At 42.1% G+C, this 15,800-nt stretch overlaps 1 protein-coding gene and 1 non-coding gene across 4 annotated transcripts in view; both read left to right on the top strand.

Moving 5' to 3' along the window:
* EPSTI1 (epithelial stromal interaction 1) overlaps positions 1-15,800 on the top strand; it is a 98,459-nt gene that overhangs the window by 3,244 nt on the left and 79,415 nt on the right. For all 3 annotated transcript variants that reach the window (XM_004274562.4, XM_012534758.3, XM_033436735.2), the window contains exon 2: positions 13,524-13,582. In XM_004274562.4, coding sequence (XP_004274610.2) covers positions 13,524-13,582 — 59 coding nt within the window. The remainder of the gene's footprint in view (positions 1-13,523; positions 13,583-15,800) is intronic.
* Positions 5,833-5,904, top strand: TRNAV-UAC (transfer RNA valine (anticodon UAC)). The gene has a single exon. It is a non-coding gene; the product is annotated as a tRNA-Val (tRNA).

Here is a 15,800-nt window from a genome sequence, read left to right as displayed (position 1 = left end):
CTTATGTTTGTGAAAGTGCATTGCATATGTTAACTCTTTTTTTTAAAAAAATTATTTATTTATTATTTATTTTTGGCTGCATTGGGTCTGTTGCTGTGTGTGGGCTTTCTCTAGTTGCGGTGAGCGGGGGCTGCTCTTTGTTGTGGTGCACGGGCTTCTCATTGCGGTGGCTTCTCTTGTTGCGGAGCACGGACTCTAGGCATGCGGGCTTCAGTAGTTGCAGCACGTGGGCTCAGTAGTTGTGGCTCGCGGGCTCTAGAGTGCAGGCTCAGTAGTTGTGGCGCATGGGCTTAGTTGCTCTGAGGCATGTGGGATCTTCCCGGACCAGGGCTCGAACCCGTGTCCTCTGCTCTGGCAGGTGGAACCTGTGTCCTCTGCTCTGGTACTGTGCCACCAGGGAAGCCCCATACATATGTTAACTCTTTGAATCTTCACAACAACCCTATAAAAAGAGAGGGTTTCTAGCTCTGGATATTTAATTAGAAATACAGGAAAAAATAACTACTCAACCAAAGATAAGCCCTTGTGTAGCTTATAGTCTAATTGATGGGGCAGACAGTTATCAGATAATTACATGAGTAACTCTTTATATGCACTGTGAAGGAAAGCCAGGGCCTGAGCTAGTCTTGGGAGCAGGAAAAGTGTTCCCAAGAGGTGATGTTTGAACTGTGATCTATAGGAGAATTAGGAGTTGTGGGTTTTTTTGGTTTTTGTTTTGTTTTTTTCTGACAAATACGTTGTTGCAACACCAATTATCTATAATTCAATTCATTTCTGACACTACTCACAGCTGCTGCAGATGCCACAAGTTAAGGGCTCAGTCCCACAAGCCTGCTCCCACTTTAGGAGTAAGCCACAAGGGGGGCCCCAGGCTACCAACATCTCTGACTACAAATTTGGGGGTTCCCATGACCTCCCCCCGTGCCCAGGTTTGATAATTCACTAGAATGACTCCCAGAACTCATGGCAACCGCTATACTTACAGTTACAGTTTTATTGTAAAGGATACAGCCCTGGAACAGCCAAATGGAAGATATGGGGAGGGGGGTTGCACAGAGTTTCCATACCCTTTCTGGGTGGGTCACCCTCCTAGCACCTGGAGGTCTTCACTAATTTGGAAGCTCCCCAAACCTCATTGTTTGAGGATTTTTATTTAGGCTTCATCACATAGGCATAATCGATTACACTGTTGGCCCTTGGTGATTGAACTCAATCTCCAGCCCCTCTCCCCTTCCCAGAGCTGGGGGAGAGGTGGACCTGAAAGTTCTAACCCTCTAATCACATGGTTGTTTTTTATGGCAAACAGCTCCCATCCCGAAGCTATCTAGGGCCCCCACGAGGAATCTTCTCTTTAGCATATAATTGACATTCTTTTTTTTTGGCTGTGTTGGGTCTTCGTTGCTGCACGCAGGCTTTCTCTAGTTGCGGTGAGCGGGGGCTACTCTTCGTTGTGGTGTGTGGGCTTCTCATTGTGGTGGCTTCTCTTGTTGAGGGAGCATGGGCTCTAGGCACGGGGGCTTCAGTAGTTGTGGCACGCAGGCTCAGTAGTTGTGGCTCACGGGTGTAGTTGCTCCGTGGCATGTGGCATCTTCCGGAACCAGGGATCAAACCCGTGTCCCCTGCATTGGCAGGTGGATTCTTAACCACTGCGCCACCAGGGAAGTCCTGACATTCTTATAACTTAGAATTCCAAGGATTTTAAGGAGCTCTGAGCCAGGAACCAGGGACAATGATTGAATACTTAAACTTTATTATACCACGGTAGTTTAAATAGCCTCTATGGCAGCCAGGGAAGCTTGCTCTTCAGATCTTCAAAAGACTCTACTGTGGGGAGCATAGTCAACTGACAGCTCTAGTTGCCATCCTTTTGAATCCATTGTACCCTTTGCTCTGAGAGCACTCTTATTCTGCACTCTTCCCACCAGTGTCTGAGCATTCCAGGTGGGACTCCTTTATGGGGCAGCTTTTGCCAGAAGACTCCCCACTGACCTATCCAAGATTTTCTCAGAACCGTATACCAGTCTGAGGCTCTTCCTACTCAACCCTCCCTCTCTCCCTTCACAGGTGTCAGACCTACTCATGTTCTTAAGGTTTTCCCTGCCTACTGCTGCTTGCTCACCTTTTATCCTTCACAAGCCTTCCTCCCAGTAAATCTCTTGCTTGTCTAATCTCATCTTGATGTCTGCTCCTCGGAGGACCCGAATTGACACAGCCTTTAAGATACTCCATACCCCTGACAACAGCAGCTTAGACACCATGGCTGTTGGGAGTGCTATATGTCCTGGGGAAACCCACTCCTTTTCCTTATTTCGTCCCTTGGGGCTCAGGGGCCATTCCCTAGTTTCCTTCCTCTAACTTCAATACTTTGCCCAGTTTGTTGTGCTCCAGGGAAGAAATTGACCCTGATAACTGATACATTTTTTTCCCCTTCATCCTCAAACTCTCAAGGGAGAGTGAAGGGAGAATAAAGAATGACTTGGGGGCTTCCCTGGTGGCGTAGTGGTTGAGAATCTGCCTGCCAGTGCAGGGGACACGGGTTCGAGCCCTGGTCTGGGAGGATCCCACATGCCGCAGAGCAACTGGGCCCGTGAGCCACAATTACTGAGCCTGCGCGTCTGGAGCCTGTGCTCCTCAACAAGAGAGGCTGCGATAGTGAGAGACCTGCGCACCGCGATGAAGAGTGGCCCCCTCTTGCCACAACTAGAGAAAGCCCTCGCACAGAAACGAAGACCCAACACAGCCATAAATAAATAAATAAAATTTAAAAAAATGTATTTAAAAAGAATGGCTTGGTAAGCCCACTTATTAATGGCCAATTCCTGATTTTTCTCTCTTAAAGAACACTGTGTTATTATTATTATTATTTTTTGCGGTACGCGCGCCTCTCACTGTTGTGGCCTCTCCCGTTGCTGCGCACAGGCTCCGGACGCGCAGGCTCAGCGGCCATGGCTCACGGGCCCAGCCGCTCCGCGGCATGTGGGATCTTCCCGGACTGGGGCACGAACCCGTGTCCCCTGCATCGGCAGGCGGACTCTCAGCCACCGGGCCACCAGGGAAGCCCTACTATGTTATTTTAGTATTAAACATTTCATAAATGTAAGATGAGATATAAGATGGGAAAAATGATAACATAGTCATTAAGTTATATAGCATTAGTTCCATTTTTATAAACATCACTATTTAATCATTGTTGAGTATACTCTTAATCCTGATGTATAATTTATACCCAAGACAGACCATCAAAAACTTCTTAAGTCATTCTTGACTCAGCTCACTTGAATCTGAACTAGCCACATAAAATAGTCTTAAATGAAGTGCAAGTTTTTACAAACTTACGAGAGCCTACAGGAACTGCTTTCCCTATTTTTTCTTCACTGCAAATGCCCCAGATTTCTCTTCTGTCTCCTCTTACGGCAGTGAGAAAATAAGCTTTTGCCTGTAGTTGTTAAATGGCATGAAAGCATCAGGCTATTACCCCGCCTTGGACATGGAGAACTGAATAACGCCTGAGTTCCTTTTAGTGCTCTGAAATAATGGTACCTAGGAAGAGAAAAATCTGTGATTGATTCTAATGAGAAATCTTCCTGATGGCTGAATATAGATAGCTATTCATTAGGGAACTATTTAACTCAGTCTCCAGGCAAGGCTCGTAAGCATTCAGCAAGTTTGTAAAACAACAGACAGTGTTTAACTCAATGATAATTTTATGACTCAGTGAGCTGGGTAGGTGTCTCTATGGGCAGATTCTACTACCAAACTAATCAGTAGAGCTTTCCTTATTTGACTGCTTTTAGGTCTCACGCTCTTTGGAAGCCTCTGTTTGACTGCTTTTAGAATTAAGAAATGTGACAAAGCACTGCAGTACTGTGGTAGCAGAAAGGAAATTAGTTATGACCTGGAATAGTTAAACTGGGTACTCCGAGGGACTAAAACCGAAATAACAATCAGTACCTCGAACTTTTATGTCTTGAACTTATAACCGCGTGCTACACGCATCATATAATTCATTTTTCTCTTCACAGTAAACACTATGCCCCATTATAGTTGAAGAAACTGAGTCTTGAGAGAGTGTATGATTTCCTAAGGTCTCATGGCTTTTTTTTAGTCACAGAACCAGCCCTCAGACCTGAGTCTATCTACCAAAGTCTGGATCCTGAACATGATGGGGCTGGAGGAGGGAGTGACAGTGCAGCTCGTGAATTTCCTATCAGTGGTCCTATTTTCACATCAAGAAAATAGAATTCCTGTAGACTGAAGAGAGTGGTACTATAGAATCAGCAATGTGACATTTATTTACAGTTTTAAAATGATTTGGATAGAGAAGTAGTTTGTAGGAGCAAAGTTTCTGGGGCGATCCTGTTTTCTCTGCTGCTTTTCTTCATGACAGCTTGGTTGGCTTACATTAGAACAGTTTTCTCACTGTCACTGTTTCTGAGCAACCTAAACCCCATACTGCCTTCCAGAGATCTTTCAGACTTCTGACCGCAGCCTAAAGTTAGCAATGCATTTGACATTCATGACCTAGTACATGTATGGGTCTAGGTCATATGTGAGTTTATATATAACTGAAAAAATGTCAGAAAACAGTTCTCACCCTTACTATATGTGATGGACTTTGACTTTTTCTATTCTTTTTTTTTTTTTTTTTTTTTTTTTGCGGTACGTGGGCCTCTCACTGTTGTAGCCTCTCCCGTTGCAGAGCACAGGCTCTGGACGCGCAGGCTCAGCGGCCATGGCTCACGGGCCCAGCCGCTCCGCTCCGCGGCATGTGGGATCTTCCCGGCCTGGGGCACGAACCCGTGTCCCCTGCAAAGGCAGGAGGACTCTCAACCGCTGTGCCACCAGGGAAGCCCGACATTTTCTATTCTTATTCATTAAAAATAAACCCATTAAGTTGACTTCATGGCCCATTAGTGGGTTACCACCTACAGTGTGAAAAGCAAAGCATTGTTCTTTGCATGGCAGAAGAGATTGTTGGAATGGATGGAAAGAAAAGACATTTTGGTTTGATTAGGTCAAATTTACCTTCCTGTTTATACAGGAGGGGAGAAATTATGGTTCTGTTTAGGATGAATTTCCAACTTTTCTGCACTAGATTCCACTCCTTAATGTGATATGCATTTGAATTCTGCTAAGTCTTGGGGAGCAATCATTTTTGTTCAAATACAATATCAAAAATGAGTGGGCATTTCTCAAAAAGTTTGACAGCTGTAACAGTGAAGCAATAAATCAACAGGATGATGAAAGCTTGAAAACACATAATACCTATAATAATCGTTTAGAAGCATAGCAGAAATGAGAAAAAAGAAACTTAGTTCAATTACACAGTAAGGTTACTTACTTCAAAGTCAGTAGAGTGCTGTAAGGTTATACTATTGTTAAGATTAATTGCATCTATTCAGAATGTATTTGAATCTGAAACAAAACCTTAACAGGAAAAAAATCATCAAAGGGAGAAGACTGCATTTGAAGGGTCTTCTATATCAGAGAATCAGCCAATGATGGTTCCTTTGTTCTGTAATGTTTGTAATTCACCCTTCCCCCCACCATGAACACTTAAAAGGCAATTTATTAAAGTCCTGTAGAAAAACTCAAGACATTTCCCATCGTTAAAACTCAAGGGCTGGTATTGCCCAGTGTTTGTTTTGCTAGGGGACCAGTGAGAGCGGAAATCCTGTGCTACCTAGTCCTGTAAGAAAAGCTGAACCCCTGATTTAAGAAGTCTTTATTTTAAATATTTTCTCATTTAATACTCCTTGGAATATTTTTTCATGATTATAAAAGTAAAGTCATATCTGCTTGTTATAAAAATCTAAACATTACATTGGGAATTCCCTGGTGGTCCAGTGGTTAGGACTGAGCACTTACACTGCCATAGCCCAGGTTCAATTCCTGGTCGGGGAACTAGGATCCCACAAACCATGCGGCGTGGCCAAAACCCCCAAAAACCCCAAAAAACTAAACATTACAAAACTAATACAGAAAGGAAAAGTCCCCTGCAATTCAGATCCTTAGAAATAAACACTTCAAGCTGTTTGGTATAAGGACCTCTTTATCTTTAAAGTGTAAGTTGTTCTTTTTGACTTTTAATCCAAGTAGAAAGACTTAGAGCCATTATGCCCTTCAATTTCTACCGCCAATAGAAGGTGACGATAATAATAAGTGTCTTATACATAATATGTTATATATAATTATTATAATAAAATAGATATCTCCAAATAGGTGTCTTAAGCATAGACGGCTTTGTTTCTCTCCTATAAAGTAAGTCTGAAGGTAGGTAGTCTGGGGATGATATAGTACAAATAATAGGCAATCATAATAGAACATTTGTTATTTCCTAGCCTTGTTCTAAGCACTTCATACTCTAAGAGATAGATATTTGTTATCCCCATTTTACAGGTGAAAGAATGGAAAAACTAATTTGCTCAAAGTTGTAGTTAGGAAGTAACAGAATTAGGGTTCAAAGCAGGGCACTTTGGCAATAGATTACCACTCGTGTGGTAGTCTTACAGATTGCTTCTTTCTGCTCTGCTGTTTCTGATGCATGTCTTACATATTCAAGTTGCCTCACTGACCAAGATGGTTGCTTGAGCACCAGCTTACACTTCAACCTTCCAGGAAGGGGGGAGGGCAACCAAAAAGCTTTTCCTGTCCATCTGTCTGTCTTCATTTAATGGAGATTTCCTAGAAATCCTTCTCAATGGCTTCCCCTTATATCTCAATTTGCCAAACTTAATCACACAGTCATATTTGGCTATAAAGAAGGTTGGGGACTATAGTCTTAATGGAGCACATTGTTAACCTGAATAATATAGGAGTGCTTTTAGTAAGGAGGTGGTGAGAATGAATGGTTAGGTAGGCCAGCATCTATTCTGGTTTAGGAATTGAGGAGAGTCAAGCATAAGAGCAGAAATTAATCACATGATCAAACTGTCACTGGAACTTTGGAAATGCAAATGGGATATCTACGGAAGAAAATTTTAAATGTAGTCCACATTCCTGTTCAGAGTATTGATTTTAGAGGACTATTAAGGGTTTTCTTCTGGATAATGTTCTGTGCAATCTTTGTTTTATGCTTTGCACATCCTGCAGGATTGTTTATAATAGTGAACAATTGAAACAACTGAAATGGTTAAGTGAGTGGTTATATTAATGGTGCATTGATGTTGTGAAATATTATGTAGCCATTTAATATTAAGCTTGTTATGTGCATAATTGGGAAAACCAGTTATAAGTGAAAGCAGCATATAAAATTGGACTTTATATATGATTGCAACTGTGTAATATGTACAGAATATAGATTGAATTGAAATTCACCCAAATAACACTGTAATTGAGATCTCTGAGGAGTGGGGTTATGAGTGACTTTTAAATGTTTTAAAGATAATTTTCTGCATTTTCTTATGTGAGCATATGTTTATTTCAAAATCAGGATGAATTTCATTTTTAAATATTCTATGCAGATATTTAGATATAAATACCTTGTCTTGCATTTCTAGTTTTCTCCTTTAAGTTACAGATTGCCTTGAGGAGCAGTGCTTAAGACATGTGGACATATTCAGAGCTTAGCCTAATGATAACAATAATAATAAGAGGAATAATAATAATAGAAAATGTATAACAATTTGATAAGTGTTTTCATGCAAATGCCAATTTTCTTATCACTAAGCCATTCTTAAATATTCTCTTGTTGGAAAAGATAGTCCTCCTTGGGCCTCTTGCACTCTAGATGTCTTGCTGGGTATGCCAAGATTGCATACCTGACTACTCTAACCTGGACTATTTCTTAGGGTTGTTGTGTAGCTGGGAACCTTGAGAGATGAGGTACATTCTCCCCAGAACAAAGACCAGGCTTGCTTACTATCTGCTATAAAAATGGTGGATTCCACGATTCAGTGTTCCTCAGCTGCAGTGCAAACACACTGTGTGTGCAGCATCCGTCATGTTGACTTGGAGCCAGAGAGGACAGACATAAATATGCTGAGGCCATGCCATGAATAATAAAGTCTACCAGCATCCATGAAATAGTAACAGCCTAACTATTAGGCTAACTTTAGCTTGCAAGTAGGTTCAAATCACATCCCAGACCTGACATCTCTATGTTCTGAAAATATGAATTCCTTGTAGTTACTTTTACTGAGGAAGCAATTTGATACATTTTGCAAGTATACTTACCATTTGGTCCCCATCTCTACTTTCATCACTGGTTTTTGCCCTCATAAAGATGGTGAGTCTCTCCGATATTATATTTCATATATATTCTTTGTATCTTTAGAGAGAATCTTTCTTGCTTTTTTTTAATAGATGAACTTATTTTTATTTATTTGTTTATTTAAGGAGATTGAGATTGACACATATACAGTATTTATTTTTAATTTAATTTATTTATTTTTGGCTGCGTGGGGTCTTCGTTTCTGTGCACAGGCTTTCTCTAGTTGTGGTGAGCAGGGGCTACTCTTTGTTGCAGTGCACAGGCTTCTCTTTGCGGTGGCTTGTCTTGTTGCAGAGCACGGGCTTTGGGCGCTGGGGCTTCACTAGTTTTGGCACGCGGGCTCAGTAGTTGTGGTTCTTGGGCTCTAGAGCGCAGGCTCAGTAGTCGTGGCACACAGGCTTAGTTGCTCCGCGGCATGTGGGATCTTCCTGGACCAGGGCTCAAACCCGTGTCCCCTGCACTGGGAGGCAGATTCTTAACCCCTGCGCCACCAGGGAAGCGCTCTTGCTTCTTTTTTCATAGCTTTTTATCATTTACATGTATGTGTTTCAAGTGAAGAAGCACAACATCTTTCAGGTCTATCCTGTATGATTGTGCCAGTTAGTAACTATACAGACTTGCCTGGCTAAGGTAGTAATTTGAAGCTGAAATACATACGAAATCATTTGCCTTAGTGTGGGGTTACCTCCACCTGGCAGAAGGGGCACTTTTTTCTAATTTGCATAAATTTACCACCTCTCACTAAGCCATGGGCCTATGTGAGGATCCTGGGATGGATGTGTGTGTGTGTGTGTGTGTGTGTGTGTGTGTGTGTGTGTGTGTGTGTGTGTGTGTGTGTGTGTGTGTGTGTGTGTGTGTGTGTGTGTGTGTGTACCTCTTTCTACTTCCCATAAAGGTATCCTATGAACAAAGGCCCTGATGACCTGGTGGTCTCTTGTTTATCTTTTCCTTCTGGGTGTCTGTTTAGCCCTCTGGGCATCTATTCCACCCTCCAACAGAAGCTGTGAGTTACAGACCTAACCAGCTTCACATCAGTCTCTTGGGTGTGCAGACTATGTCTGGGGCTCTGCAGGCTCTGAGACCAAAGAGAATTCATTAGTCCTTCCACACCAGAGATGTGGAATGCAGGATCAGGGCTGGTGTGACGGGCTTAGGGGACAAGGATGATTTACTCAGTCTGATCTTGGTATTTTTTTTCTTAGGAATACGGTCTGTCTATAAAAGAAGTTTTGCAAACCTGAATGCCTCATAAGGTTTGATTCATGTTGGTTAAAAACAGTAAGCTTCAGAGTCCTATGTTGAAGACGGTATTAAAAAAATATATACAAAAACATATCTAGAATCTAAATCTCTATCCAGTGCCTTTGATTAACCAGAAATTTTCCTTTGTTTCAATTTCACCCAAGGATAAGATTTTCTTGAACTATGAAAACCTCAAACCAGTCTTTTGTAGGACAGTAGACTTTATGTGTCTACTATTCTGCTTGAAATGATGTTTGTCACTTAATCTCTTTCTGAATTTTTGCTCTTGAGTGCATTTCTTTTTTACTCAAACCAGTGTTGTTCCTAATTAGAAATTTAAATTACATCTGCTGCAGTTTGTACACACCAGGATGTATTTATGTAATACTTTCAGCCAGCCAAGATATTTTTCATGACTCCAACATACCATTTTTTTCATAGAGTGCTTATTGATGAGACCTTATAAAAATGCACAAGAACGTGCACGGAGAGGCAGTTGTGTAGCTCAGGGGAGACTCACAAGGAAGAGATTTCTTAAATATATGTATTTAAGAAATATATGGTACAGAAAAACACTTCTCCCTCTGTCTTACGCTGTTCTTTATACGTTCTCCCTTAGTGTATCTCATGGATGTGTGCTGTTGGAAAGTGAAAATAATCTTACAAACGGAGATATTTCATTAAATTTCAATGAGGTAATTAAGGAAACTCATTTTCAAAGATATACATTTATTTCAGTGGCTTGCATGTTGCTTAATCAGGAAATGACCAGAATACTAAATACAGGTAGGTTGGGCTTGTCTCCATCAGTAGCTTTGAGAGTCAGGCTGGGGGCTTCCCTGGTGGCGCAGTGGTTGAGAGTCCGACGCCTGCCGATGCAGGGGACACGGGTTTGTGCCCCGGTCCGGGAGGATCCCACATGCCGCGGAGCGGCTGGGCCCGTGAGCCATGGCTGCTGAGCCTGCGCGTCCGGAGCCTGTGCTCCGCAACGGGAGAGGCCACAACAGTGAGAGGCCCGCGTAGCAAAAAAAAAAAAAAAAAAAAAAAAAAGAGAAAAAAAGAGAGTCAGGCTGTTGAAAGGAATGACATGGAGGTTAAAACAGCAGAGGCCCTTGCTGTGGGTGGAAACTACTTGGCTGAAAGCATGAATAAGTTATACTTGTTATTCATGTCAAGGGAAAGCTAAGAGAGAAGGGATGAATATTTGTATCTACCCAGGCGTTATGCGCTGCCACAGGATATTAAAAAATAAAAAGCCGATCCTGAGACTTAAGCTCCTCTTCCTATAGGAGGGAAGAGGAATAAAGGCTCCATTGTTTGGCAATGCTTTCTTCTGAATATTATATTTCAGATTTGACATTTTCAGCCAATAAAATATTGCTAAGAAGGTTGCTAAGGAATTCTCTAACAAAACATTTCTTACTGGGACCGCTGTCCTTGAGCCTGGGGTTACGTTTAAATGTTTTCGATTAAAAGCCCCTGATTTCAAGGCTAGATAATTCTCCCCCTTTTTTCACGGCCCTGTATTGTCTGGGTACTTGTCGGCTACACATGTTGGCCATAGATGGACCACAGAACTATTCCTAAGACGAAAGATTCTAGTGTGATATTGTCACACTTAATCAGATTAGATATTGCAGAATAAAATCTTTTACAAACTGTTTTTTCTTTTCAAACCTTTCCTGATATTTTTGTAAGAGAGATTCATGGAACTTGGAAAATTCTCTATGAAGCTTCTCTTAGCAAAGTGCTAGCACAGAAACCCTTTTTGCCACTTGAGATCCTATCCCTTAAGCCTCAACTTGCTATTCTTCTCTGAAATTTTCTACTCCTCTGGGGTCTCACTGACTCCCCTCCACCTTGCATCTCTGACTACTTCCATCATCCCACTTTGAGGCTTGTTTGAATATCCTTGTAGTCTGCTCTGGTGGTTTTATGAATTGTTCCTAATTAAAGTGTAAGCTCTGTTAAAGGGGTTGGTGTCTGTTTTTTTGTATCTCCCCTCATGCCTTATAAGCCCCTAACATAACAAGTCCATAATGGGTGCTTGGCTAAGTAGATTTACTTTGTTTGGAAGTCTATCAAGAGGCCGAAGTTAAGGACAGTCATATTTTATGTTTTCTACATTGAGCTGAATACTTAGCTCCAGACACCCACCTGGTCTAAGTCAAAAGTGCTTGGTTTGAGTCTCAGCACTATTGCTTAATTAACCTCATGATCTTTGGCATATGATTTAACGTCTGTGTCTTTATCAATGATTTATTAATCCCTCAATTCCCTTTTAGTCCAAATGTTTGAAGACAGCTTGATTGATCTACAGCACTGGTTCTCAAAGTGTGGTCCCCAGATCAAGAGTATCATCATCATCTGGGAACTGTTAAAAATGCAAGTTATAGACGCCCCCCGTCCCATACCTACTGAATCAGAAACTCAACATTTTACAAGCCCTCCAAGTGATTCTGATGCATGCTAAAGTTTAAGAACTACTGATTTGCAGTGTAGTCAAATCCCTGGTACGGTAAGAAGCTCCGTACCACAATGTTAATGGACATTGATGATTCTGCAGTCATTTCATGGTTGGCATTTAAATCCAGTGTCTCGTTTCATCTTTAAGGCTCTGAAGAATGGCTCACTATTGCATCATACTCAAGTTTGCAGGTACTACCCACAGAACTGCAGCTCCTAAGCTTCTATAAAGTGTGGACAATTGAGGAGTGAAAAATCTTTCTGAGGGTGAACAAAGAATATGCAATGGACAGGGGATTAATTTCCAGCGGCAGCCTCCTAATTTTGTATTCATCCCATTGTACGCATGCTAGGCTACACATGCAACGTCTGCTGATATACGTTAGGTAATTGGGCATCCAGCAGCCCTGTTTGCATGCAGAGGTGGTTGCACACCTCCCATGTACAACGTGAAAATTAAAGCCCAGTTTGAAGCTGGCTGAAGGCTTACTGCTAGGAAAATGAGATAAGGAAGAAATGGCTTCTGTTAATCAGCGCTTTTGGCCTCTACTGTTCAATCTTTGCTAATTTGTCCTTTGGAACTGTATGTTCCGTGTTGGACAAAGTCTTCTAAGAGTATCTGGGATTTTTTTAAAAAAGACCTACACTTATAAGCTGATTGTATTTATCCGTAACATTTCCCCTCACACTGTACCTACATGTACGCTGCAGTCTTGCTGTGCTTATATTTCTGCTCTATGAAGTATTCATACCTCTGTGCGACTACATGTATCATCACAAAGAGCCACCCCCCAGCACAGACTCATGGACTGGGTCTCTGGCATCATTTCATTTCAATTCAGCCCACATTCATCAAGCAGCTACTTTGTGCCAGGGGCTGGGCCTATATGGATCCCTCAAGCACCGTTTCTGCCCTCAAAAGCTCACGATATTGTAACAACTTCTTGCACCTTAGTGGTGAATATTTTTGCTTCAGTGAAGTCTTCCCTGGTCCCCACTCCTCCCCCCCCCCAGAGAATTGAAGTGACTCCTTCTCTGAACTCCTGATTATGCTCGACCTGTGTCCCCAGGAGAATGAGGGGCCCAGCGGACCCCTGCCTAGAAGTCAAAGCCCCAAAACACAAGACTTTGGCCATGTGGCCACTCAGATGGGTCATCAGGAGGAGGTGGCTGCATTGCAGATGGCCCCCTACGCCCAGTGTGTGGTAGCCAAAAATGTGTGAGTGTTTCCTGTACTCCTGTAGTGGGTGACATGGAAGAGAATGCCAGTCATCTCAAAGGGATGTGCCCATGAGCGCCACCTGGAGGCACAGAGGATCCCTACAAAGACAGTTTACCAAGAGCTGACCCTGAAGAAGTCACTTGTCATTCTCCATCAACTGCTTTATATTTCCATATGTGGCCGTGTGCACTTGTTTTAGTTTACCAGATAGATTGTAAGCTCCTGGAGAACACACCTGGGTCTTAAAAGGAATATTATCTTTCCTAGTACCTATTTGATGGTGATGATCATAAATACAGTATATTATCAGCAAGAATGTATGGTGCTTTATATGCATTAATAATTTCTCGTGACAATCCATTTTTTTTCTCTTCATTCTAGCACAGGTGCATATACCTTGATAGCACCAAATGAAAAACGAAGAAATGAAATGCAACGGAGTATGTATATTATTTACCATTCAAAATACTTCTCATTTTTCTTTTTGTTTTTAAACTACAGTTTTTGTTACTTTATTCATAATTTTTAAAAAAATTTATTTTTGGCTGTGTTGGGTCTTCATTGCTGCACGTGGGCTTTCTCTAGTTGCAGCGAGCAGGGGTTACGCTTCGTTGCGGTGTGCGGGTTTCTCACTACGGTGGCTTCTCTTGTCACGGAGCATGGGCTCTAGGCACGCGGGCTTCAGTAGTTGTGGCTCACGGGCTTAGTTGCTCCCCAGCATGTGGGATCTTCCCAGACCAGGGCTCGAACCCATGTCCTCTGCATTGGCAGGTGGATTCTTAAGCACTGTGCCACCAGGGAAGCCCAACTTTGGCAGTTTTAATTATATCTTTTAAAATTATTCTATTTTAGTGCTTCTAAATTTGTTTCTCTGTGTTAATAGCAGAGCTCATTGCACGGTTATAAATCTGAGGTTTCTGTTGGGCTTAAACAGTTTCATACCTATCAAGTTCCTGTAAAATTCGGCTCACTGCAGATGTCCTTACAGGACTTGGAACACTTTTGAAAGAGACAAGTCATATATGAAATAGATTATAAAATAATCTGTCTCTTTCTAGAACTGTCCCATTCCTTTTTTATAAATTTTTATTTTTGGCTGCGTTGGGTCTTTGTTGCTGTGCGTGGGCTTTCTCTACTTGCGGTGAGCTGGGACTACTCTTTGTTGCGGTTCCTGGGCTTCTCATTGGGTGGCTTCTCTTGTTGCAGAGCACGGGCTCTAGGTGTGGGCTTCAGTTGTTGTGGCACATGGGCTTAGTTGTTGTGGCACATGGGCTTAGTAGTTGTGGCTCACGGTCTCTAGAGCTCAGGCTCAGTAGTTGTGGCACATGGGCTTAGTTGCTCCACAGCATATGGGATCTTCCTGGACCAGGGCTCGAACCCGTGTCCCTTGCATTGGCAGGCGGATTCTTAACCACTGCGCCACCAGGGAAGTCCCTGTCCCATTCCTTCTTAATGGAATTTTTTTTTCAGTCTCTGTGTTCCCATAATTTTGTAACGATCAGAGTCTACCCTCAGCTGTTTTTATTCGTGACTTCACTTTCCTTCTTTAGATTATAAGCTCTTTGAGGGCAGGGGCTACATCTTACTTGTTTTTGTGCTCCTTGTACCTAGTAAGCATATAGCATGCTTAACTGAAGTTGTACAGTAAAATAAATGCTGCCCTTTAAAGTTACAGTATTATACCTTAGAGTTGGAAGGAGAACTAAAGTTCATTTAATTCACAAAGAAGTTCTGAGGCTTGTTCAAGGCAACTGTAGGGCTAGCACTGAGATTCTGTGCTTTCCTATCTTGATCTTAATAGGAAATTTAATTTTGTAATGACCAATGGACATAAGGGCACAGCAGGAAAACAGCTCTATAAAGGTCTCCACTGGACAGGTGGGCCCCTGGGTGGTCCATCGGAGTCCGTGCAGAGTATGACAATCACAGCTATGCTAACACAGTGACTGTGGGCACTGCCTGCAGGTGACCAACGGAATCCCAAAGATTCTGGCATTTTACAAGTTTTTGATTTAAATAGCTAACAGGAATTTAAGCCTCAGTGCAGTCTGGATTTTTGAGATGTTTCAGAAAGTTTTTTTCCCTATAATAATTAAAAAATATTATAAATGGACGTTTGAAATAATCACTTCTAATGAGATTCGGGCATACATTGGAAGAACAGAACTAGTATCTCTGGCGCCCCCTGCTGCCAGTCAGCGTATATTTGGGGAATGAGCACTGCTCTACATGGAGTAGGCTCAGCCTAGTGGTTCCAAGTGCCAGGAATCTGAGAGGCCTCGTTCCTCATGGTTACATTAAGCTTGGGGAATATTTAAAATAAAGTGAATACGGGCATTAGAATTTTATGGGGATTTGTGTTTACTGTGTGTGAAAAGTTCTTATTGACAGATGAATGTTTTGCACACATTCTCTGTAGGAAACTTTTAACATTAAATGATATAGGGTTTGAAAAATGCCAGAGTGGGAGGAAAAACAACTTCTTTATTTAGTAGGAGTTCAGGTTGTTTTCAATTTTTTAAAAAAATTTATTTATTTTTGGCTACGTTGGGTCTTTGTTGCTACGCGCGGACATTCTTTAGTTGCGGTGAGCGGGGGCTACGAACGGGGGCTACTCTTCGTTGTGGTGTGCGGGCTTCTCATTTCAGTGGCTTCTCT

Source organism: Orcinus orca, chromosome 18 (assembly GCF_937001465.1).
Source record: "Orcinus orca chromosome 18, mOrcOrc1.1, whole genome shotgun sequence".
Lineage (NCBI taxonomy): Eukaryota > Metazoa > Chordata > Mammalia > Artiodactyla > Delphinidae > Orcinus > Orcinus orca.
Note: the sequence above shows the minus strand (reverse complement) of the source record. Positions and strands in the feature narration are given on the sequence as shown.